The following is a 27,602-nucleotide window of genomic DNA, read 5'->3' as shown; positions in this document are numbered from 1 at the left end:
GGGCTGGCTAAGTTGGTGTTTCTATCGAAAGAGTTATTTTTTTGGCAGCGTTGATGTCTATGCTGTACAAATGCCTCTCCATATCTTTTTGTAATGTTTCATGAAGTACTTTCCAGTGGGGCCAAAGTGAGAGGGGAGGTCACAAAAGTTGAATTTTCCAATCAAACCTCCATAGGGGATTTTTGCTGTCACCTACAGAAAGGAATTGGCACACAGATTACCAAACCTTCGTGAGGAGCTGATATCTAGTCCAACTTGAGTGCTTTGCTTAGTTTGGTGGAAATCCATCCAGTGTTTTGGCTGATAAATTGGTCGATCTTCAATTTTGAACAGAAACATTGCAATTGGATTAGCTAAAGAGAAAATAATTCAATTTGATTGTCTGGGTCTGGATCCATGGATACATGCAGGTATATGCAGGATCCACGTATAAGAGTGAAGGCAGATTCTGACGGGCTTACCTCTGACGGCAATATTCAAAGTGCCGGTCTAGTTGGATCCGAGGGCCTCATGTGGGACCTGTGCATCCGTTACCAAAAAGTGTGCAGACAATTCTATGAAAAGGGCCATTGAAGGGCCCCTGGGGCTGGTCCTGGAGTTGTAAGGGGATACTCCAGAGAGATGGGATATTGTATTTGTTTGTGATAACATGGCGATTTTTGGCCACGGAAACCCCAGATCCTGACCGGAAACTGCCAGGGCAATGCTGTTAAAAAACGGTCATCATGAATCTTTGTGGAATGTGTTTATTAGAAGGAGAAAAAATATGTTTTTCTGAAGTTGTATCCGCTGACCCTTCCCAGGCCCATGGATCCTTACCCCCAGTCCTCATGGATCACATACGAGTGTGCTCACAAATGTTGAAAAGAGGCTGCGGCAAACAGGAGCAAGCCTTCTGTGGCTTATGAAGGTGGATTCCGAAATGCCTCAGAGTGGTGAGATAGTGCCTTTATTGAAGAAAAAAAACGGTGTTTCTTGGCCGTAGAAACTGGGTCAATTACCAGATCCACAGTTGTTTTGCTTTGGCAAAAATATCTGATGTAGGGTATAAAGGGGTTCTTTTGTTTTAGTTGGAGACTAGACGGGTGAGGGCATGATCGATCATTGTGAAATGCGTTTTCAGAAATGGTAAAATAACGTTTCCCCATTGTGGCATCTAAAGACCTTTGACAGACCCACATTTCCTTACACACAGTTCCCGTTCTGTATATTGGGGCTTGGTTATGTGAGATTTGTGGTTTATATATGATTGTCAACATATGGTGTATGTGTACTATTATTCAGCCATTCCCTGGGCAGATTGCAAATAAAAAACAGTGTTGTTGACCATGATTTGTGTGCAGTTTATATATGACTGTCTTTAACATACTGTGCACTTCACAACATTGTCTTTGGTTGTGGCTTGTAGGCACGCTTTATATATGTCTGACTTTGACAAACATTTATGTATAAAGGGAGTGTGATGTCACCATTACCATGTGATGTGTAATTGTGTTGGGGTTAGTGCTGTCAGAAATGTTCATGTAATCTATGTGCAAACTGTCCATTGATAGTGGCATGATAATGTGACATAGTGTAACACTGTGCGTGAAGGCCATGGTCCAAGCAAAGTGGCCACTGGCCCTGGCTGCAGGCCACAGGACAGGCACAGTAGTAACCTTTGGGCAGCTAGGTCAGACTTGGGTCATTACCAAATTGCTTTGCCCAGGCAAGTTGTCTACTGGTCATGACGGCAGACTATGGCCAGTGGCCCAGGGACCAACAATGGGAGGAAAATGCACAATGGTCCTTGCCGCAGGCCAGCCCCAGTGGCCACTTTAGCCAGCTTGGTCATGGCCGATGTCCGTGCCTGGGGCAAAGTGCCCATGTGGCATGGCTACAAGCCATGCCCGTTTGGAGCTCTAGATTTTATTTTGTATATCACTAAAACATTGAAATTCAGTGAAAAGACCTTTGTTAAAGAGAATTGATGGCCTAATAACATATACTTACGGATCTCAGCAAAACCCATAGAAGAATATCAGCACACAGAACCTGCATACATCCGAAAGACTTTACACAAGGAACGGATGCTAAGATTAGTTCGAATTACAGAGAATCACGAGTAGAGCACATTTAAAGGGGAAACAAATGAAATGTACCCTCTTTCATATAAAAATGTTCATACATACTCCTACGTCCCGTCCCCTTTCCTCCATACTTACGGGACATCTCTCCGTCCTGTGGGACGGGACCGGAGCACTTTGTAAAAAGCATCAAAAATTTTTGCAAAAATGTGTCCTTCCTCTCTTTCTTGCACGGGGCCCGGGACATGGCTGTAACCCCGCCCACCTTGGTTCCGCCCCGCGCATCGCCCATCAGTCCTTTTCTCCGCTCGTTCGGGACTGGACGCACTTGCATCCGCGGAAGATTTTCTTTCTTTTTTCCTCTCTGGCTCTCGCTAACGATCGTGTACTAGTCCGACTATGTCGTTCAAACTAGACTTTCCAGATTGTTCATCGTGTCACCGACGCTTCGCGAGGGCGGATCCCCGTCCTCTTTGTTTAGAGTGTTTGGGTCCGGATCACTGTTGGGACTCCTGTTTTTACTGTGATTCCCTTTCGTACCGGGCTCTTCAGCGTCGGATGGAGCGGTGGGAGGAGGTTTTCCAACAAACTCCTCCTTCGCATTTTCAAGCATTCATTGACGAAAAGAAGAGACGCCCGGTAAGTTCTTTACTTTTCAGAGCACCCCGGCCGGGAGCACCTTTGCAGGTTCCTCCCGGGCCGGGAGGGGCGTTGATCGCTCTGTCACCGGGGTTCGCCCTGAGGGGCCCGTTGCGCCTAATAATTATACCAGAGTTTTCTCCAAGGGTCTCCGTAAGGGGCCTGTGGATACCAGTGTACACTCCGAGGCCCCTCCTGTGGGGGCTGCTTGTAGACCCAGTTCTACTGAGTGTGTGGTACCGGAGCTTGCTCTGAGGCCCCTCTGTCGGCTTCTTTCAAAAATAAGACCCGGGTATGCCCCAAGGCCTTGGCGGGGCTTAGTGTTACCGAACAGATGTTCGAGGCCTGCTCTAGTAAGGCGGTTACAGGACCTGGGTCCGAGGTCCCTCGCACAGAGGCTAAAGTTACCAACATTTCTGAGAGGCCTGGCAAGGCCTTATCGGTGAAGGTTGTTTCTCACCGTTCTCGCTCTTGTGGCGACGCCAGATCTGTTGAGGGGGCAAAGAAGGGAAGTTCTTCTTTAACCGGCAGTGCCGAGGTCCTTCCTGGGAAGGCTGATTTGGCGATCGGTATGTCGCAGAAACATTCCAGGCCACATAGTACCGGCTCAGCCGAGGTTCCTTATGTTAAGGCTAAAGTTAAGACCCCTGATCCATCGACGGGGACCCCTGCCTCACTTCCTCATGTGCCGCAGTTCCCCTCAGGTGATGACAAAATGACGGTCGTTCCCGCCACGACCGCAGGTGCCATTTTGGGTGCTACCCCTACAACTACGCCATCGGCCTCGGGTGTAGGGCTTGGCGCTCTGGGTGAACATAGGGTTCCTTGTGCGCATCCTTATCGGCCAGTCTATGACTGGAACGCTCGGATACCCCTTCCGCACAATGTTTTCTTGCCTGCGGGGTCGGCACCTTTGATTTATGTAGATACGTCAGTGGATGGGCTGGTGTGGCACCCTTCCCCGTTACGTCCCTGGAATTATCCTCCTGATGAGAGGCCTCCTCTGGTTCCAAAACAGTCCTCGGAGGACACCTTTTTCGGCAAAGTTCAGACGCTCATGCGTACCGACCCCCATGGGGGAATATTTCAATGGGCTTTTTAGGGAGATATGTCCGCCCGCACCTCCGGCTCCACCCGTTCCTCCGGTGGTTCTGCCGGCGCCTCCCTTGCCTACGGTGCCTTCCCCGACTCTTCCGCCTTTGCCCCCATTTTCCCCCGTGGCCAAGGCAGTGCTCGACACGGCTCAGCAGGATCCTGACCTGTCGGATGATGTGCAGGGCGATCAGGACAACGAGGACCTGCCCCGCTCTATTATAGCTTTTCATGACCAGGTACTGGACATGATGTGCTTCTTGGATGTTTTCCGGTGCCCGAGGCACCCGCTGCGCAGGACGGCGTGCTTTCTGGGGCGTTCACCCTGTCTCCTTTGGAGCGTACCGGCCTGTTCTTGCAGAAGGACGTTCTGGCCGAGGTCTGCAGGGTCTGGGAAAAGCCACACTCTGGACTTTTCGTCAATAATAAAATTAACGCGCGATTCAGGCTGCATTCTTCGGAAGAGGTGGCCCTGTCGTCTTGTCCGCCACCCTCCTCCACAGTGGTGGCCGCGGCTACTTAACAGTCCAGGCCTGCAGCATCCTCTTCCACAACGGCTACTCAGGTTCTGGGAAAGGAGGATAAGCTCCTTGACTCCCTTGGGAGGAAGATTTTTGCCAACTCTGCCTTGCAGCTCCGGCAGGCCAATGCCAAACTGGTGTTAGCGGGGGCTAATATGCAGATGTGGAAAGGTCTGTCGGAGTTTGAGGAGTTCATCCCGGTCGAGAAGCTGGAAGACTTTAAAGCGGGATTGTCCGACGTCAGGTTCTTGGCCCAGGATCTCCTGTAGGCTGCGGCTCATCATGTAGACACCTCGGCTCGGGGCCTTATGCTGGTGGTTGATACCTCACAACAGTTCTGTCTGCATGCCATCACAATTCTCAAAGGAAGTGCAGGACAAGGTGTTGGACCTTCCATTTGATGGTAAGGAGTACTTTATTCTACAACAGATGTAGAGCTGACCAAGACGAAAGGATAGCACTCAGGCAGCTAAGTCCTTGTCTGTCCTTGTTAAAACCCCTTTTAAAACCCAGAGACCGTTGTCACAAAGTCGACCCTCCTCTTGCTTTAGGGGCTTCCTAGACCCGAAATCTCGGAGAGTGGATACCCCTTCGGGGAATAACCGCCAGAGGCAACAACGGACTCGGTTTTTCTCCCGCTCCTCAGCCTCCTCTTGAGGTTCAGGTGGCAACACCACCGAAAAACCTACACAATTAGGGTTCTCCGCGCTCGCACGAGACCCCGGTGGGAGGACGCATTGCGTCTCATTGGGAGGCGTGGCAGACCATCACTGAAGACAGATGGGTCTTGTCAGTCGCTCAGGAGGGCTTCCGCTTACTCCTACCCCCTACCCCACCCTTCAACCCTCCTTTTCAGCTGTCGGGCTCGCCCTCCCTCAAAGCCGAGGTTCAGAAACTTCTGGACCTGAGAGCTATAGAACCCGTTCCCCTTCAGGAGCGAGGGGAGGGCTTCTACTCCCGGCTGTTTACGGTGCCAAAACCCAACAAGGCTGGCCTGCGCACCATCCTAGACCTTTCCCAGGTCAATCTTTTCCTACCCCAAGAGAAATTCAAGATGACCACGGCCAGCCAGTTCCAGTCCTCCTTGCAGATAGGCGATTGGCTTCAGGATGCGTACATGCATATTCTGATTTGGAATCCACAGAGGAGATATCTCCGTTTCTCTTTGGGAGAGGAGCACTTCCAGTTTCGAGTGCTTCCTTTTGGCCTCAGCTCTGCGCCGCGTGTCTTCACGAAGATGATGTCAGTGAATGCGGCCTATCTTCGTCTGCAGGGTATCCATGTGTATCCGTATTTGGACGACTGGCTCTTACGCAGTCTTTGCCCGTTGAAAGCAGCGGGCAATCTTCAGTCTCTCCTTCAGCTCCTGTTCCATCTTGGCCTGTCGGTGAACTGGCGGAAATCTTCCATGACGGTCTCGCAGGACTTGATTTTCCTGGGTTTTCGCTGGAACACGATCGACTGCAGAGTGTACCTGACAGGGGACAGAATGGCGGATCTGTTAGCCACGTGTCAGATGTTTGCGCAGTCGGAGAGCATGTCGGCCTGGTGGTTCCAGAGGCTTCTGGGCAGTATTTATAATTTGCCAAATGTTACGGCTATCTTTTTGTATTAATAGACGGAGCATCAGTTCGGCTTGTTCTTGAGATTGTATGTGATTGAATGACTTTAACCAATTACGATAACGTTGGCGTCTTCTCTTCATCAACGACTCTTTTTTTAATCCACCTTTTTTCCTTATCTGCTTCAGGTCTTTTTTCAGCTGTTTCTTTGCCTCATCTAAGGCTGGGCTGTGCGTATTTGAGATACTTCCTACTTTTGGTTTGTTTGTGTTGGAAAACTTTTTTAGTAGTGATATATATTCCACTTGATTCTGTGATTTCTGTGTTTGAATATATCCCGTTAATTTATCAATCTGCTTACTGTTCATTCGTATTCGATTTTGGGCATTATTTATGTCTAGTGGAATTATATATCTTTGCAGCTGCTTTTTGTACGGGTTCTTCCACGACAGTACTAGCGGATCATGGTCACTTTTTACACTCTTCTTTGTCACAAGGTTTGTAATATGCGAATGAAGATTTTCGGAGGCCCAAATATAATCAAGGGTTTTTGACGTGTCCCCTCGCTGCCACGTATCGGCTGCGGGGATGTCTCCCTTTATTACACCGTTCAGCATTGCACATTGTCGCAGCATCAACTGGAATTCCCATTTTGTACCGCGATCGTCTGACTCTGATGGACTTTTTAGTAGTTTGCTTGGCTTACGCATTTTAACCTTATCAAACCATGTGTAATTTAAACATGTTATTACAAACGGATCAGAGAAAGATGCATAGCATTTATCTATTTCCGTTGTAACCGCATCTAGAAATTCTTTTTCGGCAATCATCACAGGATTCCAATATAAGTTCAATAGCAGTAGTTGTTGATTTGAAGATTTCCCATCCTGGGTTTCAACTACTGTTTGCAATGTTAAAGCTTGAACGAACAAATTTGGGTTATGGGTGTATAACACTTCCCATCCTGCCGAGTTCTTTACCATGGTTAGAAGGCCAGAAAAGGGACGTCCAAATATATTTTTACCTGCTGTGTTTAGAAATATTGTATATCCGTCACTTGATGGAGGCTCTCGCAGCCACGTTTCTTGCAGACAAATAAAGGTACTTTTTAGATCTTGTATGTCGCCATCCTCAAATAAATGAGCAAAACCACGGGTGTTCCAAGATGTTAAAAGTTGGGTCACACCTCTTGACCCTACGTGATCCTAAGCATGGATCTTGTCGTCATGCATTCTAGTTGCGTTAGATGATTGCTTTTTCATTTGTTTCCATAAGTCGTTTCTTTTGTTGTTATTTGAGGATCTAATCTGCTTCTGCTCATTTGCCCCGTCCATTGGTGGCTGTTGGACATCACAAACTGTCAGATCAAACCCAAAAAACAGAAGATCTTCTTTTGCTTCCAAAAGTGGTTTAGCTAAGTTCTTAGATTTCATATGGAGCACCACCCAATCTGATCTTCTTTCTGATTTGTATTCGACGATGGCAATGTCGTCCGATCTTATATTACGTAGTGCTGGTACATAATGTAATAACCTCATTACATTAGCTCTGTTTAAATTTAGGTCACTGTTATCATCCAATATATTTTCCAATTCCAGTTTCCACCAACTGTTTTTTCCATGGTGTTTGGCTGCTTGCAGTGCATCTCCCGGGCCAGCTGAATGTCACAGCGGATGCCCTCAGCCGGCGGACAGTGGTCAGCTACGAGTGGGAGTTGAAGGCGGAGGTCCTCTCATGGATTTTCTTGCGTTGGGGCACACCGGAAGTGGACCTCTTCGCTATGGCGGTAAACAAGAAGCTTCCTCAGTATGCCTCCAGAGGGGGGTGGGAGCCTCCTCTCTGGGAAATGCTCTCGAGAATCCACGGCACAACATGAGAGCTTATGCCTTCCCGCCTCTGCCTCTAGTTCACCAAGCAATTTGGAAGCTGAAGAACTCGGTGAACTGTTCCCATCTACTCATAGCCCTGTGGTGGCCGGCAGGGTTTTGGTTCTCAGAACTTCAATACCTGTCGGTGTATCCACCGATCAGGTTACCAGTGACACCCGATCTTCTTCATCAGGGGGAACAGCAGATGTGGCACCCCTCCCTACAATCGCTCAGCTTGGCGGCATGGTGCCTGAGTTCAAGTCTTTAGAACATCTTTACTTGTCTGCGGATAACATGCGTATTATCCAGGCAGCCAGAAAACCTTCGACTAGGTCCCAGTACAGAAGCAAATGGCTCAGGTTCTGTCATTGGTGTTTAAACAAGCAGTTGGACCCAAGGGGGGCTACAATTGACACGGTTTTGTCCTTTGTATCCTTCTTAGCAGAGTTGGGTGTCCATGTTCTGTCATGCAGAACTTACCTTTCAGCGGTTTCCGCTTACCTTTCTACGGACCAATGCTCTTACTCTCTGAGTAACCCAGTGGTTAAGAGGCATTTTGCAAGTTTGACACGCCTCTATCCTCCAATTCGTAGTCTGCACCCGTCGTGGGATCTAAATGTAGTCCTGACTGTGTTGTGTCATAAACCTTTCGAGCCAATGGCCGCGGTGGACCTCAAGTACCTGTCCTGGAAAGTGTCCTTTTTGGTCGCCGTTACGTCAGCAAGGCGGATGAGTGAGCTCCAGGCCTTGTCGGTGGAGCATCCCTTTTTGGTCTTTCACAAGGATAAGGTAGTCCTACGGACAAATCCTGCTTTCCTGCCGAAGGCAGTATCTGAATTCCATCTGAATGTCAATCTCCTTGCCAGTCTTTTTTCCTCAGAGAAAGAAAGGGTTCTGCATTGTCTCGATGTCAGAAGGGCTCTTAAATTCTATCTGGACAGAACTGCTTCAGGTCTTTTTTCAGCTGTTTCTTTGCCTCATCTAAGGCTGGGCTGTGCGTATTTGAGATACTTCCTACTTTTGGTTTGTTTGTGTTGGAAAACTTTTTTAGTAGTGATATATATTCCACTTGATTCTGTGATTTCTGTGTTTGAATATATCCCGTTAATTTATCAATCTGCTTACTGTTCATTCGTATTCGATTTTGGGCATTATTTATGTCTAGTGGAATTATATATCTTTGCAGCTGCTTTTTGTACGGGTTCTTCCACGACAGTACTAGCGGATCATGGTCACTTTTTACACTCTTCTTTGTCACAAGGTTTGTAATATGCGAATGAAGATTTTCGGAGGCCCAAATATAATCAAGGGTTTTTGACGTGTCCCCTCGCTGCCACGTATCGGCTGCGGGGATGTCTCCCTTTATTACACCGTTCAGCATTGCACATTGTCGCAGCATCAACTGGAATTCCCATTTTGTACCGCGATCGTCTGACTCTGATGGACCTTTTAGTAGTTTGCTTGGCTTACGCATTTTAACCTTATCAAACCATGTGTAATTTAAACATGTTATTACAAACGGATCAGAGAAAGTTGCATAGCATTTATCTATTTCCGTTGTAACCGCATCTAGAAATTCTTTTTCGGCAATCATCACAGGATTCCAATATAAGAAAATGCAAAAAAAGATTGCACAAATTCATAGAACGTAATTAGTATGACTCAAAATAACCCAGCTTAGGAGTTCTTCTCAACTGTTTGTGACTTTTGGTAACCCTCAGGGTAAGCAGGCATCTAAGGCGACTATTTCTCGGTGGATCGCCGCCTGCATTACGGAGTCTTTCACCGTCCAAGGGCTGAAGCCTCCTAAGGGTATTCATGCACACCTGGTGTGGGCAAGGCAGCTGCGGTTGCTTTTCAGAAATATGTCCCCTGGGAGTCCATCGCTAGGGCAGCTACTTGGGCCTCCCCATCTGCTTTTTGTAAGCATTATTGTCTTGACATGAGCTCAAGAGCTGATGCTCATTTTGGTCAGGCTGTGCTGAAGAACCTGTTTCAGTAAGGATTATTTCCATCCACCCGTAGTTACTGTAAGGAGTGCTTGGGAATCTCCCATAAGTATGGAGGAAAGGGGATGGGACGTAGGAGTATAACTAGGTTACTCACCGTAGTGACAACCTTGCTCCTAGTCCATAGTCCCCTTTCCTCCATATGCCCGCCCGCCGTCCCCTCTAATAAGGTTCCTCTGTTATTGCTACTAGGTCTTAGACCTGGCGATCGAAAAGGACTGATGGGCGATGCGCGGGGCGGAGCCAAGGTGGGCGGGGTTACGGCCGCGTGCCGGGCCCCGCGCAAGAAAGAGAGGAAGGACAGATTTTTGCAAAATTTTTGGATGCTTTTTACAAAGTGCTCCGGTCCCGTCCCACAGGAAGGAGAGATGTCCCATAAGTATGGAGGAAAGGGGACTATGGACTAGGAGTAAGGTGGTCACTACCGTGAGTAACCTGGTTATTTTATTAAAAAATTCATATTTTAAGAAAACACATATTAAGAAACCACAAGACAAACACTAATAAGAATTTGCAATTGTTTGTGATATTTAAACACAATCTACCTAACAAAACACAAACAACAATGCAATTCACAACACTCACAATTAATCAAAAAACAGTACGTGAATCATTAAAACCTAATAACACATACTCAAATGCAAAAAAAGATTGCACAAATTCATAGAGCGTAATTAGTATGACTCAAAATAACCCAACATGTTTCATTCCCATACAGTCATTGGTATATACGATTGTGGGAAATTCTTCAGGGGTTTTGTTTGGTTTCTCTTTCGCCACTGGTCTTTATGTACGATGTATCCTGCTCTTACTTAAATCGTGATCTGAACAGAAATAAAAGCAACTTATTACTGGTTGCTAAAAAAATGTATCGACAAAATTGAGTGCTATACGCATAAGCATCTTATTCACTGAACACAGCACTCTTCTCACTTACCTGTTGTAATCACTTTCAATGGTAATGCAACTGGGGGTCTCAATCCACCAAAACGGCTTCTTACCTACAGAGGCATAGATATATGGACCAAGAATTTGTGACATAGGTCACTCATATTAACCAATATTTAAAAAAAGTGCAGGACAGGTGGGGTGGAAAGGGGGAGCAAAGGAATGGACAAAAGCTGGAGGAATACCCACGAGGGAAGTGCTAAGGGGAGCCAGGAGGAGCACCTCAGGCTAAGTGCTAGTACAGGCAGCTCTCAAGGGTGGCATGTGAAGCCACCAGACAGGGGCCCACAGGGCAATGCAGTGGGATGGGGGGCGGTTAATGACTGGGAGGAAGGGCCTGAGAGCCTGTGGGGTTCATGAGGATCAGGCCACCGTTCACAGCCGCAGTGGGGTGATTAGCAAGGAAGGGAAAGAGGTAGAGAAAAGCAGAATTCTTTTCAGTTTCCGGAACTTGAGAAGGTCCGGCTCAAATCTGAGAGGGGCAGGGAGGCTGTTCCAGAGGGAGGCACCAGCCGCGGAGAGAGATCTGCCCCACTCTCTGCTTAGAGAAACATTTTACAGTAAGAGAGTTGAAAGTAGAGGTGCGTAGGGCTCTAACAGGGGAGTATTTAGTGAAGGAGAGTTGGAGATAGCGTGGTCCCAGGCTTCAGAAGGCCTTGTGGATGATGCAGAGGGTCTTGAGGTTGATCCTTGCAGCCACCAGGAGCCAGTGGAGAGATTTATAGGGCTGGAGAGATACGGTCCCTGGTCTTGAGGCCAAGGATAGGTCTTTCAGCCTTATTATGGATTAGCTGGAGGGGGCGAAGAAAGGAGAGAGGGAGATTGAGAAAGAGGCTGTTGCAGACATCCAGCCTGGAAAGGACCAGAGCTCCGGAGACATTGAGTTCCTGGGGGAAGGCGAGAAAAGGAAGAATGCCTCTGAGGAGGTGGAGCTGGAAGTGGAACTTTTTGGTAAGGTCCATGATGTTAGGGGTGAAGGAAAGAGCAGAGTCCAAGATGACCCTGAGGTTTCTGGCCTCACAGGATGGTGGGGGTAGAGGGCCCAAGGAGTTTGGCCAAAGGGTAGGAGGAAAAGAAGGAGGAAAAGAAGGCACAGGTGCCCCAGTGAGGAGGATCTCTGTCTTACTGGCATTGAGACAGAGATAGGTCGCTGAACACCATGCTTGAATGACTGTGGATGAGTTATGGTTGTTTTACAATAGAGATGATGGGTTTTATTTTCTTGTGCTTCCACCATAATGCTCCTTTAACAAAGTTTTTTCACTATATATATATATATATATATATATATATGTATTATATACATAATTTGGGCGCTAGGAAGAATTGGCCTTGTTGCACTTGGTACCTTACAAATCACCAATAAATAAAACATCAATACATTATATACATATTTCAGCTAAATAAACAAATTGAATTTAAAACAAATAATATTTGGGGCTTCACTCCCAAGCCCTCCATTCACTATTATCTAGTCCCAATTCCCCACAGCCCCTACCACTTATATCCCCTTAGATCCCACCACCCCCATATTTTTCTCTAAATTTTTCGGCCCAAGAATTTCAGAATAAAATTCAGTGAAAAATACCTGGCGATGTAACAACGTTGTACCCATATTTACATTAGGAATGTATATTTTAATTGTAAGTTCATTGTCCCATGTATCAAGGAGAGGATGCATTCTCTCTTCCTTCATCCTTGCCATTGTTTGCTCCATAGATCACAACACTGAATGCACAGGAGTATATTTAGTAGTTAATTGTCTCATAACAGCTCAGAAGACCATTCTCTTCCCAGTTCAGCGCCAGCCTTCCATAGCCTACTGAAGCAATAGAACCCGAGGAGGGGGGCATTGCTGGTCTGGTAATGCCCCCAGGGCGATAGTTACAAGCCTGAGAAAAGCAAGGACTTTAATGTAGCCCCTGGGGGCACGTCATACTGGGGTACTAATATCATTTTTTTCTTGAGCTGACAAATGGCATTGAAAACATTTCACGACTCGAGAAAAAAAAGCAATACAAAGGGCTGCCTGGGACTACATGTAGTCCCTTCTCCCTTTCCATGCTGGCCATTGAACTTAATGGAAAAAAAATAAACAAAGAAAGTGGTCGTCATTCTCCCTTTTCATGGTGGCCATTGAACTTAATGGAAAAAAATAAACAAAGAAAATGGCTGCCATCGAAAGAGAGAAGGGATCACTCGTAGTCCCTTCTCCCTTTCCATTGCAGCTAATGAAAAAATTGAAACAAACAAAATGGCCGGCATGGAAAGGGGGAAGGGACTAGATGTAGTCCCTTCTCACTTTCCTTGGTGGCTAAAAGCTGGATGGAGATGGCTAGTGAGAGAGAATGCAGCGGAAGGTAAGTGGGGAGTGGGAAGGGGGGCCTTAAATAAGTGGAAAAGTGGGGTGGGGTTTAGGGGTGTGGGGAGCGGGGAGCACACTTACCTGATTCCCAGCAAGGGATGATGGCGGCCTCCCGCTCCGAGGAGGCTTGGAGCAGGGTCTTAACCTGTGTGGTAAGGAACCTGTTCCAAGCCTCCTCATTTGCTGGCCACCACACCCCCTCGCCAGGTACTAATCTTCCTTACATCACAGCATTCCACATTGAGATACATAAAATGTTTCCTGTCATTGTAAAAGGTAGATAGAGCAACCTGCTGTGCTAGAACTAGGACACCATATAGCATGTGCAACAGTGCACCTCAGTCCTAACACCCTATGACATCCTGCAAATGACATGATGCATTAAGCGGGAAGATTATTTTGTGACTGGTGCACGCTTTGTATCCGCTCAGAGTTGCAGGTTTTTGCCTTGTGCACACATATAATCATGCTCTACATTTCTCACTGATAGGAGTGGAGCGAGAAACTTTCGATCCTGGCACAAGAGCGTGCAGCAAGCTGCCTTCTGGACCCTCAGCTCCCGAGTAGGTCTCATCCTCAGCACATTGGCTGGAACGTTCACCTTCTTCCCTTGGGCTCCACGTCCTTCTCTGAAGTCATTGAACTATGGTTCAGGGAAAGGGAGCAGTACAGCTTCCACAATGCACAGTGCGCAGAGAATGCCACCTGCAGTCACTACACGCAGGTAAGTGGAGAACATACTAACAACTGTGGGCTAAAGGGGGGGATTTATGAAACGTAACCACCTGGGAACTCTAGTAGGCTTCCTTCACATTGCAATCTGTTGGACTTCAAGACTCAGGCCATAGGACTATGCACATGCTTATCCAGCTTTAGGATCTCTGAGGCCAAGGCTTCTGTACATTTTCTGCTCTTTGCCGATAGATTCAATCTGAAACACCCCCTCTCTGATGCTCATATTATTTTTAGCTTGGCAGCTTTAAAACAATGCCTTTAGCGATATATTGACATTCATAAATAATGCGCAAGAGCTTATTAGCAAGCAGTAGCCAATTTGCCAGGATTGTGAAGGTTTGTTACTCTTGTGTCTAATTCTCATTGTTAACAATTGGAAAGCAACTACTACCCATTGAGGGACATGGCGGTGGTACTGGCACAGGATAACGCTAGACTTCCAGTCCATACTCTCTTTCACCACTTGCAGTATATAGCTGCTCTTTGCCCTGCCTCCCTCACCCATCAGCACCCTTAATAAGTGATGTCCCCAGGACCTCGGTCAACCATGCATGCCCCCATTTCTTTTAAAAGAATGCAGGGTACAAGGTGAAGGTCAAGGAATGCAGGGTTACTGTGAAATGTAAAAGAGTCAGTAAAAAACAGACTCCCTCACACGTTGGAGCCTTGGGCCACCTCCCTCACGCGCTCCTGTCTCTCCTAGGTGCTTCAGCCCCTCCATGACACAATAGGCAAAGCCTATTTGTAAACTCATTGGAGCAAGACCAGCAAAGGCACCTTGACATGGTGGCAAGTGCAGGCCACCTCAGGATCCTACTAGCTTTTATTGGGAACATAGACAGAATTCTTGATTTCAGATTGGGTGTCCCTCCAGGCATTGTATTAATGAGAAATTTGTACAGCAATTCGGGTTGTTACCATTGCATTACAAGGAGTTTATTTTAGAGGCTGATTTATTCATTTATTTATTTCTAAAGCGCCAGAGCCCACAGGCATCTAGGTGCACACTTACACATTAGACTAACTCAGAGAGACGAGACAAAAAGTTCACGATCAGGAGGGAGCACATTTAGTCATTGGGGGGAAGTATTCATTTGAATAGGTGGGTTTTCAAGGATTTCCAGAAGGACCAAAGGTTCTCATTCAATCTTAAATTAATTGGCAGTGAATTCCAGAACTGAGCAGCACAAATTGGGAAAGATCTTCCTAGGCCTCTGGTACTTTTAACTCCAGGACAGTTTACTAGTGCCAGCTTGCCAGTGCCAGTGATAGATGGGGATTACTTGGAACGTTGTAAGTGAGGGATGAATCAGGTGTTCAATTGTGGGACCTATTGCATAGCACATGATTAAGGACTTTTAGTGGTAGGACAGTGCTAGAAACGCCTGCAAATCATACATTTACCTAAGAAACTACAGGACCCCTTATTGATAACCCATGCTCATTTGTTGACATTGCTTGATTTGTGGATCTAGCCGTGGATATTTCTTTCATGACTAGATAATACAGTGTTGGATCTATTGGAGACCGGAAGTAATAGGAGTGTACGATGGAAGGAAGTAAATGCAGAACAACTGAATAAGGACATTTTAATACAATGTTGCCTAACATTAAAGATATCTTAGATCCCAACCTAGATGCGGTTAATATTATCAAATCCTAAGAGTGCATGCTTGAAAATGTAGGGGATTTATGCTCCAGACCCCTTAGCACCAGTGGTTGTAGGAAGTCAACAAACGGGAAAAGCTGGTTTGACACAGCTTTCAGCAGAGCCTGGGGGGATTTGTTAAAGGAGCAGAGGAGGGTTGGCAAAGATGCAGCTCAAATCAGAACGGCCAGAATACATTACAAAGGCCTTTTAGGCACTAAAAAAGAGTCAATATGCAGGGTTGCTGGGACCATTTGTAGGGGGCTAGAGCCACCAATGACCAGTATTCCTCTAGGGCGTTTATAACTAAGTGCTGCTTGGAGCAAAATTATCTGAAGACTAAGCTTGACACTGCCATATGTCATGATTTCTGTGTCACATTATATCTTGCCACAGGGAGATCAAACTCTCTTAAGGATGATGCAATGGATTCCAGGTCTGCAGTCTTGATTCGGGGATAGGGGATGGGACAACAGGTGGTTTTTCTCTGCAGGAAGTTATTTTAGCTATACAAGCTAAGAAAAATGGTGAAGTCCCTGGGCCGGACCTCTTTCCTTCAGATCTGAATATTATATAATTCTTTAATTTGAAGACTGATTCTGACAAGGATTATTACCACCATTGCAACACTCTTGGCCTTTCCGGTATCATGGAAAGGGGCATAAATTGTGCCCGTTTTTGAGAAAGACACAGTGTATCAGTCAATATCTTTAAATGAATGTCATGCCAAATATGTTGGCAACATTTTATCCAGGGTACACTGTGTGAATGGGCAATTGAAAATAAGAACCTCTCATCTTTCCAGCTCGGCTTTGAGAAGGGTAAGAGTACTTCAGATCAATGTCTAACCTTGCATTTAGTTATGGCCAAGAGCAGCCTTATTAGGGATGAAAAGGTATTTATCACTTTTGTAGATGTAGGCACCACATCCAGTCTTGTATTCAGGACCACATTCTGGAAAGGTTTGCACAATCTTGGTCCCCTAACAAGTTTGTTAAAATGTAAATGGCACTTTACTGCAATAATACTCTGTGTGTTAGGTACAGGACTTTGGGACAATGCACTAAATCATTCACCAGTGTATCAAGGTTGCATTTCGGCCCCTCTTTGTATTGATTATGCTTTTAAATGGTTTAGAGTCAAGATTGCAGTAACTGACACATGACGTATTGAAGATCAGGGGGCAATGCACACCATTGCTCCTTTTTCCAGTGTATGCCATTGTCATGGTCAAGACTGTACTATACTTGGTGAAGTTTCTATCAGAGTTTGTGAAATTCTGTGAAAAATATGGGTTGGCAATGTACATCAGCAAATTGAACGCCCATGTGGTGGTCCACTATAAATACCCTCGACTAAGGTTCATTGTTTAATGCAACCCCTTCCAGCTTGTCTGTACACATGCTGTCAACTTGGCATGGGTGGCCCAGATTACCCACACCCAGAATAAGATGAACCACCTAATAGGGTGGACTCGTTCCTTCTATAGGAAACGTGTGCAAGAAGGCAGCACTTAATCTTTAGTGGGCAAACTATGTGGCACAAATTTTGTATGGAACTGGAGTGTGGTTTTTACCTGCTCATGATTACTTCACCTTCATTAAAAATTATTTTGTAAAGAAAATGGGGCGGGGGTCAATTTTGTTTAATTTAATGCGATTACATTATAAAAGTCAACCATATGTATATTAAGTAATTAGCCATTATGAATTAAAGTAATATCGTAAATCACAAGTTCTAAAATGCTATGAAAGGATAAAATAAAATATGTAATTATTATACTGCCACATGATGCTGTTACCTCTATATATTTGGAGGGTCGCCACATATTCTTTAGATAAGATCCTATTTTCCAGAAATACGAGATTCCTGGTCCATTTAATTATCCTTGTTTATTTCTTGACCTCTTTCATTATATAATCTCTAGGCATGTTCCAATCTATTTCGATACTTGAAGTTCTTGGCCAAGAGATGAGGCTTGTGTGAAAGGACCTCCACTCAAAAACAGAACAACCCTTTTCTATGGCTCCAAATAGTATGCCTGGTAGGTTTGGATTTCATTAGGCTGAAGTAGAGTACTAATTGTCACAGTTTCAGGATCAAATGTTGGCAATTCAAACAAAGCTCTATTCTGATTAGTTGCACTGGAAGAACTGAACGATGGCCAAAGTTCTGTTGCAATATTTGACCCTCCGAAGGATCTAAGCATGAATAGAAGTTGAAGACATAACACGCTAAACCATACAAAAACAATGGAAGTATCTTTTGCATGTAAGCTTTAAGAATCATATTTAAAATAAAGCTCACGTGATTGTGGTCAAATTTCATAATTTGTGACATTGGGCCTCATTACGAGGTTGCCGGTCCGGATACAACAGTACCAGTAACCTTGCTGCTACCGTTGTTACCGGACCGACAAACTCCAAGATGTGCTCGCGGGTGTCTTTCATTCTGCCAGGCCTGGCGGAATGAAAGGCCCCCGCGAGCACAGCAAGCGTGTAGCACCGGCAGTGTAATGAACCGTGCCGCTGCTACAGGCATCCCCATTCCTATGGGGCTCAAATGGGAATCTACCGGCACCCACGAAAGGGCAGTTATTGGGTTTGGCGGAGCCGGAATACCCCGGTCATTGCCCATTCGTGGGTGCCGGATTTTCATGCCAGTTTGGAGGTATCCTTGCCGGTTTTACCGGCAAGGCTACCTCCAATCTCGTAATGAGGCCCATTGATTCCATAATGTGAGCTTTTTCAACAGCCAGGATGTCCAACTTTTTCTTTTAAGTAGACAAGGGAATACCCAAGTAACAGAATTTGCCAACAGTCTCTAGATAGTAAGCAAGACCTGGTACAACAGCTCTTGCCCGTAGATAAGTAGCTTATCTTGAATTGGGATACATTTATTTCCAAAGTTAATCACAGTTAGCATCTGGAGATCTCGCTAGTCCCATTGTGGGGACATCAATTAGGACTAGGGCATCAGCATATGCGAGATAGGACACATGGGGCCTCATTACAACCCAGGCAGTAAGGGGTTAACAGCGCCATAAAAGGTTGCGGCGCCGTTAACCCCTTACCGCCTAATTACGAGGTCCCTTTGCGGGTCCCTACCTTAACGGGTGGTCTTGACCAGCCGTTAAGGATTGGACTGTTAAGCTCACCTGGATTCCACAGGGGCGTTGAACGAAGCTGGACTGCTGCGGTCTCCACCAGTGTGACTCGTAGTGAAGTGATGATCGACTGCACTTGCCCACTCAGTTTCGTCTGCCTGGCCCGCAGGAATATTTCCCTAAAAGCAGTAAAGGGGATTAGCCACCCGTGGTAGAGAGGTTACACTAACACTATTTTCCCTGTAAACGTCCAGTATTCCCCTTCATAAAGTCTCACCTTATTGTTTGGAAGGATGAACTCTCCATCCTGCGTGGAGTGCAGGGGCGCGTAGAAGTTCAGTTACTTCTCTGATCCGAAGGTATTTGGCAGAGTTCCAGACAACAATGACTCCAAGGTAAGTAGTGTGTAAACCGAATGTATAGTTCTTTTAGAGTTCAAATGTCTGTTAATTCACTCTTGCTCCTTTCATACCTTTTCCCTTGCAGCGTGATCCAAGGAGTGAGTTTGCCTCGATGGATGAAGGTAGCGCTTAGGTAAGAGTCAGTTTGTACCAAGCACTGTCTAGCTAGTAATATTGTTCCAAATGTAATTAACCAATAGTTCTCTATCTTCTTTGCAGGTGCGGCGCCTTGCCAAAAATGTCTCACGTAGGATGGTGACCAGCGCTGCCTCGAGCGGTAAAATTCTGAGTAAGTATCTTGCGGTAAGTAAAAGAATGTCTTTGGCGGAACCCCGCTCACCTTTTGTTTGCTCTTGTCTTTTCAGATGCTGATGTTTCGGGCGGAGATTCAACGGGTGCTGCGCCGGGTCGTGGAGATGCTCCGAAGACAGGTGAGTATGGCGCGGCGCTACAGCCAGCAATGCGATGCGGTTTATTTGAATGTCTTTTTCCTTTATCCACAGGTGCGGCTGCTCCAGGAAAAGATGATGACCAAATGGAAATCTCCTTGTTCTAACCTTCTCTTCTTCTTTCCTTTTCTCTAGGATCGGCTCCAGACACAAGACGGGTGTGGCTGTAGACTGGATGCTGGACTGCAGACATGGTGAGCGTTACGCGCTAAGATGCAGAATAACGCAAAGCGTTTGCTGCTCTTAGGGCGTGGTTTAAATAGCATCAAAAATGTAGTTCCCAGGTAAGAAGTTCCAGTACCACACCCAAGCAGCAAAATAGTTCCTAAAGGAAAGTAGTCCCTTCATGGCCTCATGATGGCCTGTACATGAGTTCTTTGCGGGATGGCCTGCATAGTTTAAAGTTGGCAATATGAGCCTGGCGCCTACGGCGCCAGGACTGAACCCATATAGCCCCTAGGCGGGGTCTTGGGAATTCCTGTGTCTCCTTGGGTGCCTGTTCCCTGGACAGATGGACCTGTTCCGGATGTCTGGGGGCAGGCATCATGACATGGATCCGCAAAGGGACCTTGGAGGTAATTACAGTACCGCCTTCCCATTCCCATTGAGCCCTATGGGGGCAAAAATGGGAATGGGGAAGGGCCAACGGTGAATGGGGAATTACCGCCCCGCCAACCTTGGAATGGGGCGGTAATTCTGCCATCCACCATGGCGCAATCGTTAAAATACCGGCGCATGGCGCTATTAGCGCCATGGTTAACGCCTGGGTCGTAATGACCCCCATGGTTGTTATGAAAGGGTTTTATCGATATCTGACATATATTTGTTGAATAAGAATGGTACTTTGAAGGAACTCTGCATCAAACCAAGATTAGCATTACCTTCATCAAGCATGGTACCTTGAGTATCCAAATGGACTCCAACCCAAGTTTTTGTGTGCAGTAAAAATGTGTTTTCTAGTTCCTGTTTTTTGTTATTCATTCAATCAAAAATACTTTCTTTTGGTAAAAACATAAAAGCAACACATGAAAAACACAAATAGATCATACATCCAGAAACACATTTACAATTAAAGCCAACTGCAAGATTCATATTAATATAACATCAAACCTTTAAAAACATCTGGTATCGTCTTGCGAAATCCATTCTTCAGGAATAAAATGTAATTATACAAAATAAATTCAGAGCTATTCTAGTCATTGAAGCCCAAACATAATTCTTTTATTCTTAGCTCAAGTTCCATGGCAAATAATTCTATCTGTATGGTCCAGGCTGTTGGTATATCTGGAATTGATTGAAGAAACATGACGGCAGGGTGACAGAGGACTTTAACATAGGAAGGGTAGTTAAAGATGGAATCTTCTTATTCCTGACACTTAAAAGGGTAAAGGGTATGAAGGTTTCTTCATATTCATGACAAAGGGGATATAAACTAACTAATAGTGTCATCCAAATGAGATCGTATTGCTGTGGTTCTCCCTATTGGCAAAGGAATAAAACAGAATCACGTGAGCCATTTTCTTGCGAATGTGAATGCAAAATTGGCTATTACATTTTTTTAAAGAGTTGGGCTGCTTGTTTTGCTTCTTGAGACTTTTTTTAAGTGTAACGTCACAGCATTTAACCATCTGACTTCAAAATGCTAGCTGGAATTAAAAATCAAAGTCAACTAATAGAATTAATCAAGTGCTTAATGTGCTCATTACCTTACACTTACGTCACTCAATATTTTCCAGTACAATCTGACATTCGTTAACTTGATTCAGACATAAATTCTTGTATTGGGCTGAGCTGCAGCTAACAAAATAAGACAATTTGGGATATTTTGCACTTAATGCTTTAAGACGGTGCATTGACTTTTGGCCCTGGTATTGACAGATATCTATCAATAACCTTAGAGTAACAAACATTTTGAAGGGATTGTGTCCTCCGACGTATTCCTTATCTATGATGTTACCCATCCCAGCTTGCTGTCCTCAGAAATTATTTCAGTAGAGGGCGCTGCGCGTCGACGTCCCTCGAGTTGATGTCCCTCGACAGCCTCTGTTTCGGCGCCGACGTCACTGTGCGTATAAATAGACTTGCGCACCGTCCGTTGCTCAGTTCCGTTTTTCTGCGCTTCGTGGGCCTCGGAAACGTGTTGCTCAGTTCTTTCTTCAAGAAGATTCAGACTTATTCTTCGAAGATATCATCTTATTTGGATGGCTTCTTCATCTGAACCATCACCCCCTCGGTCCGGCTTCAAAAAGTGTTGTGACTGTGGGAAGAAAATGTTGTTGACGGATCCTCACATGATCTGTTTGTGGTGCCTGGGATCAGAGCATCATTGTTCGGAATGCGAGGACTGTATGTCCATGACCTGAAGGAGCGTAAGGGGAAGTTAGAAAGAGGTAAATCCCTCGAAAGTTTCTTCGGCAGAGTCGAGACATTCGTCTCCTCGTCGTCATAAGAAACATTCCCGTTCAAGATCTCGAAGCGGTTCCCATCAGTCTTCGAGATCGAGACACTCTAAGAGGCGTCGTAGATCTCCCTCTTCTTCGTCTTCTTCTGTCTCTCCGGAAAGGGTCACCTGCCCCACGAAACACAGCTCTCCAGCTAAGTGGGAGGAATTCTGTAAGAAAATGCTTAGCGTCTTCGAGAAAGCGGCCTCAAACCCCTCGGTGACGTCTAAAGGTGATACCCCGAGTGAAAGACCCGAAAAATCAAAATGCTGCGAGTCGTTGCACCCGACGAGAGAAACTACCCGAGAGCGTCATGAACCCTCGAGTAAAGGCAGTAAGACCGCATCATTGACGCCGTCATCGAAGGTTTCTTCGACTCATAAATCTGTGTCATTGACGCCTTTGTCGAAGGGCCCGTCTTCGACGCCACTGTCAACTCCGATAAAAGACAGACCTACAACTGTCACTACATCTCAGACAGTAGAGGTGTCGAGGACCTCGATCATGACGTCGAGAATGCCATCGACTATTTCGACGACACCGAGTAGGATTCCGATCCTCTCGAGTACATCGAGGTCTCTTCAAACTTTTTCGACGCCCTTTTTGAGTTTGTCGAAGCCTGTGACTTCCACGTCGACAACCTCAACGTTTTCTCAACCGGTGACAACAAATTTGGCTCCTTCTGCTCTAGAAATGGGTTTTAAACCACATCCTAGGTCTGACTATTTTAGAGTCTTGTCCTCTATATATGAGGAAGGGGAGTATTCCGACCATGAGAGACCTTTTGGTTTACAAAGGACCACTACACCCATACCAGAGGAATTTATCTCTGAAGAGAACAGGTTAAAGGACCTTCAAGACTCCTTACATGAGGCAAGTGGTTTAGATACTTCTCCAGAAGTAGAGTTTGCTAAACCAGACCCTGAGGAGCAGGCTGAGACCCGTTATAGGGTTCTGATGGCCAGAATAATTGCATTCATGGGGTGGTCTACACCTACACCTTCTTTTCAGCAGGATGACCTTACTGATATTTTAGATAAAGGTCTACAGGAGGATCCTGTTGTTCCCTTTCATTCTGCTCTGCAAAGAAACATTTCTGCAAATTGGGAAACTCCTGAAGTTATCCCTGCAGTTAACAAGAGACTGTCTGCTAAATACAGGGTATCTGCTACAGATCCTGAATATTTGAGCAAACATCCAACTCCAGAGAGTTTGGTTGTACAAGCAGCAACTTCATCAAACAGTAGATCTGCATACCCTACTATTCCACAGGACAGGGATGATAAAAGATTTGATGCTATGTCAAAAAAAGTATTTTCGGCATATAGCATGGCGCTTAAATCTATTAACGCCACTTGCACACTTGCAAGATTCAGCCATACACTTTGGAAGTGCGCTTCATCAGAGGCTGACTGTCTCCCAGAAGGAGAAGAAAGGGAAGAATTTTTAAACATCATCAAGGATGGAAAAGATGCAATGTGCGAGTTCCTTCAAACAGGCATTGATTCTGCTGACAGTATCAGCAGGGCCATGGCGGCAAGTACCACAATCCGCAGATTTGCGTGGTTGCAGAAGTCTGGTTTTGCTCCAGATGTACAAGCCAGACTTTTGAACATGCCCTATGACAGCACTTCTTTGTTTGGTAAGAAGGCTGATGACAGCCTGGAGAGATTACAAACATCCAAGGCAGCAGCAAAATCTCTTGGGGCTGCAATTCGACAGACTCCGAATCGCCCATCAGGAACCTCCTGGAGCGGTAGGTCCTTTCGCTTTTACTCCGCATTTGGAAAATGTAGAGAACAGCCAGTTCAAAGGGGCCAAAAACGATTCACCCGTGGTGGACGGGTCAAAGGTACAAAAACCACAGCAGCAGGTGCCACTTTACCCGCCTCATCTGCGTCAGCCGCTTCTAAACACCTCTGAGGTCTTTCCTCACAAGACACCAGTAGGGGGCAGGTTAACTCAACATCTGGCAGAATGGCAGGCTGTTACGTCAGATTCTTGGGCATTGGAGACAGTTGCCCAAGGTTACTGCCTGCCCTTCCTACACTCCCCTCAGAGTCATCCACCGGGGAACAACTCTTTGAAGTTTCCAGATCCGCTCCTTATGCAGGAGATTGTAGACCTGCTAGAGAAAGGTGAAAGATAAAGAGAACGAGAAAGGGTTGGGATTCCCCCTACTTCCTAGTACCAAAGAAGGACGGAGGACTGAGACCCATCTTGGAATTACGAGACTTGAACAAATTCCTCAGGAAAGACAAGTTCAAGATGGTAACTCTTTCTCAGATCCTTCAGGCCCTCCAGCTTCAGGACTGGTGGGTATCTCTAGACCTTCAGGATGCTTATTTCCATGTGCCAATCCATCTCAAATACAGGAAATGCCTGAGGTTCGCAATTGGCAACTCTCACTATCAATTTCGAGTTCTGCCATTTGGGCTGACCTCCGCCCAAGGGTCTTCACCAAGCTAATGTCGGTAGTGGCTGCAAGTCTAAGGAGGGAAGGGATCCACGTCTACCCCTACCTGGACGATTGGTTGATCAGAGCAGTATCTTCGGAACAAGCTCAGATCCATCTGGATTATGTCTGCCACTTCCTTCACAAGCTGGGCTTCTCCCTCAACTTAAAGAAGTCACAAATGATACCATCACAGAGACTCCAGTTCATTGGCGCAGTCCTGGACACTTCCCTGGGAAAAGCCTCGCCACCAGAGGTGAGGGCTGAAGATGTTCTGCAGATGGTCAACAAATTTCAAAATGCCCAACGTCTTCCAGCCTTCGACTTTTTGAGGTTGCTAGGCCTCATGGCATCCTGCATTTTCCTAGTGCCAGAGGCTCGCCTGAGAATGAGATCCCTCCAGTGGGCACTAAGAACCCAATGGTCGCAATTCTCAGGAAGAATGTCAGATCTACTTCAAGTCCCGGACAGAGTGGCTCGAGATCTTCAGTGGTGGGCCTGTCGGGAGAACATTTTGAAAGGAGAACTGTTTTGGCAACCATGGCTGGAGATAACGGTAGTCACGGATGCCTCACTCACGGGGTGGGGAGCTCATGCCAACGACTTGACCATCAGCGGTCGTTGGTCTCTATCGGTCGTTGGTCTCCAACATATCAACCTGTTGGAGCTGAGAGCAATCAGACTAGCGCTGAAGGCTTTTCTGCCATGAGTACAGGGGAAAAATGTCCTGATAATGACGTACAACACAGTGGCCATGCACTACCTTAACAAAAGAGGCGGTGTAGGATCACTGCCAATGTGCAGAGAGGCAATGCAGCTCTGGTTTTGGGCAATTCAGGAAGGAATCTCTCTATCGGCAGTTCGCTTAGCCGGAAAGAATTTGACGGCGGTCGCTCTGAGCAGGCAGAGCACAGTCTCCCACGAGTGGGAACTAACTCAGGAAGTCCTTCAAGAGATCTTTGCCCTTTGGGGAACCCCTCAAGTGGATCTGTTCACGACAAAAATCAACAGGAAGTGTGATCAGTTCTGTTCAAGGGGAATTTCCCCCGAGAGGAGCTATAGGGGACGCGTTCGTAGTGGACTGGGAGTTTCCACTTATGTACGCGTTTCCTCCAGTCCCTGTCATTCCTCAAATGATCAGGAGTGTCAAAACTGTAATGGATGATAGGGGACCGACCCCCTCTCCCGAACCACAGAAGCCGAATAGATCGACCCTCCCACCATCGTTGGCACGGGCGTCTGAATATAATATCACAGAAAACCACGTGGCAGCCAATGGGGGGGAAGACAGAGTTAGGGAACGGGGTGGAATGATAAAGGAAAGATGGGGAAACAACATACAATACACAATTGTCTAACAGCATACACAACTACTACCACAAAGACTGTACTCCTGATCCTGAATCCTCACCTATCTCAGACTTTCATAGTATTCCCAAACCTCCTGCCGAAACCTGATTTTGCATAGCACATAGAACATGAATGGTTAGCACACATAGCAACAATGACATGAACCCACAACGTCAGCAAGCTGAATGGCACAGACAAGGAAGCTGCTTCCATTATGAATTGGACGTGAACACATGGCCCATTGGGCTATCAAGCAACAAGCAACATGAAACATAACAGTGGCGACAGGACTCTGCCCCTCTGCACAGGCATGGAATAAGAACATAAATTCTTGTAACACGTTTTCTGGAATATAATCTACTCATCACATATCGTGTGGTTTCTCCGGTGAGTATTCCTTCATACTCAAAAATGTTCCTGCCCCTAAGAAGGGTTATTCTTATCACATTAACCAAAAATGCCCAGGAAATACACGGGCTAACTTAATGTCAGCCCAATCACAACAGAACATAGACACCTTGTGTCATATTAAATGACTATGAATTAGAAAAACACTTATCTGTGTGTCCGGGTGGCTCGCAAGCACACCCGGACCTCCAGGAATGACGTCGTCAACCGCCGTGAGCTGGATGCGCACTGCCGCGGAAGGAAGCGGGATGCACAGCAAAGAGGCACCGCTGGCCCCGTTTCAGGTACTCGTTACCATAGGCACGCAATCCCGAGATCTGCATAAGGAGCGGAATTAGTTCCCCGCTCAGAAGTTTTAAGGGTCCGCCTGCATGACTGTTCCTCTCCTGCTGGCTCCTGTAGAAACGCCGTGGCTGCCCGTGCTGCACAATCAACAATTATCAGCACCAGTGTACGGGCAACCAACGGTTTAATAGACGTCTCAATTGCCAGCAGCTGGCAAATAGCGCGAGGAGTTTAGAACTACTCCAGCCCCTCAGCCTACTGAGAAATGTAGTTTCTTAACTATTTCCTATTATACGGTCGCCGAGGCTTGCCCCAATTCTGTTTCCTGACAAGGAGGTTGAGAAGATTCCGGAAAACTATGATCCTAATTGCCCCGGATTGGGCCAGGAGAACGTGGTACCCGGACCTTCTGGACATGTCCATCCTCCCTCTGATTCGTCTTCCGCAAAGAGAGGATCTTCTCTCGCAGAAGGGAGGTCAGGTTCTCCATCCAGACATCAGAACCCTCAACCTTCATGCTTGGTTTCTGAAAGGTTGAGATACAAGGATTGGGATCTCCCGGATGACGTCATGGAGGTGTTGCTTTCGGCTAGAAGGCCGGAAACAAAGACTTTATACCGCTGGCATTGGAACAAAATTTGCAGCTGGTGTAGAGAAAATAATATTGAACCCTTTTCATGCAGTACACCTATGGTGTTATCTTTCTTACTGTATTTAGCAAATTCAGGTCTTCAAGTTGGTACAATCAAGGGCTACCTCGCAGCGATATCAATCTTTAAGCGCACTACAGAGGAGCCTTCATATTTCAAATTACCCCTGGTAGTCCAATTTCTGAAAGGGTTAACTAATGTTTATCCCCCAAAGCCCTCCCAAGTTCCATTGTGGGACCTAAATCTAGTCCTACATTTTCTGATGGGTACTCCTTTTGAACCACTCCATTCTTGTTCATTAAGATTTCTCACTCTTAAAACAGTCTTTCTAGTGGCTCTAACGTCTACCAGAAGAGTGAGTGAATTACAAGCTCTATCTTGCAAACCTCCTCATACAATCTTTCATAAATACAAGGCTGTCTTACAAGTGAAGCCTAATTTTCTCCCAAAGGTGGTCTCTGAATTCCACATTACTCAGAAAATAACTTTACCTTCATTCTATCCTCCTAATCACCCAGGGAAAGAGTAAGAGAGGTTACATAGGCTGGATCCAAGGCGTGCCTTGAGTTTTTATATCAGCAGATTTGCTAGAATAAGACAAGCA

General features: G+C 46.1%; 1 protein-coding gene across 1 annotated transcript in view; it reads left to right on the top strand.

The window, feature by feature from the left end:
* LOC138583112 (C-type lectin domain family 18 member A-like) overlaps positions 1–27,602 on the top strand; it is a 346,135-nt gene that overhangs the window by 75,769 nt on the left and 242,764 nt on the right. The window contains exon 3 of the mRNA XM_069655073.1: positions 13,561–13,794. Within this exon, the coding sequence (XP_069511174.1) occupies positions 13,561–13,794 (234 nt within the window). The remainder of the gene's footprint in view (positions 1–13,560; positions 13,795–27,602) is intronic.

This window comes from Ambystoma mexicanum, chromosome 1p (genome assembly GCF_040938575.1).
Source record: "Ambystoma mexicanum isolate Mex_15411 chromosome 1p, UKY_AmexF1_1, whole genome shotgun sequence".
In the NCBI taxonomy this organism is placed as follows: Eukaryota; Metazoa; Chordata; class Amphibia; order Caudata; family Ambystomatidae; genus Ambystoma; species Ambystoma mexicanum.
Note: the sequence above shows the minus strand (reverse complement) of the source record. Positions and strands in the feature narration are given on the sequence as shown.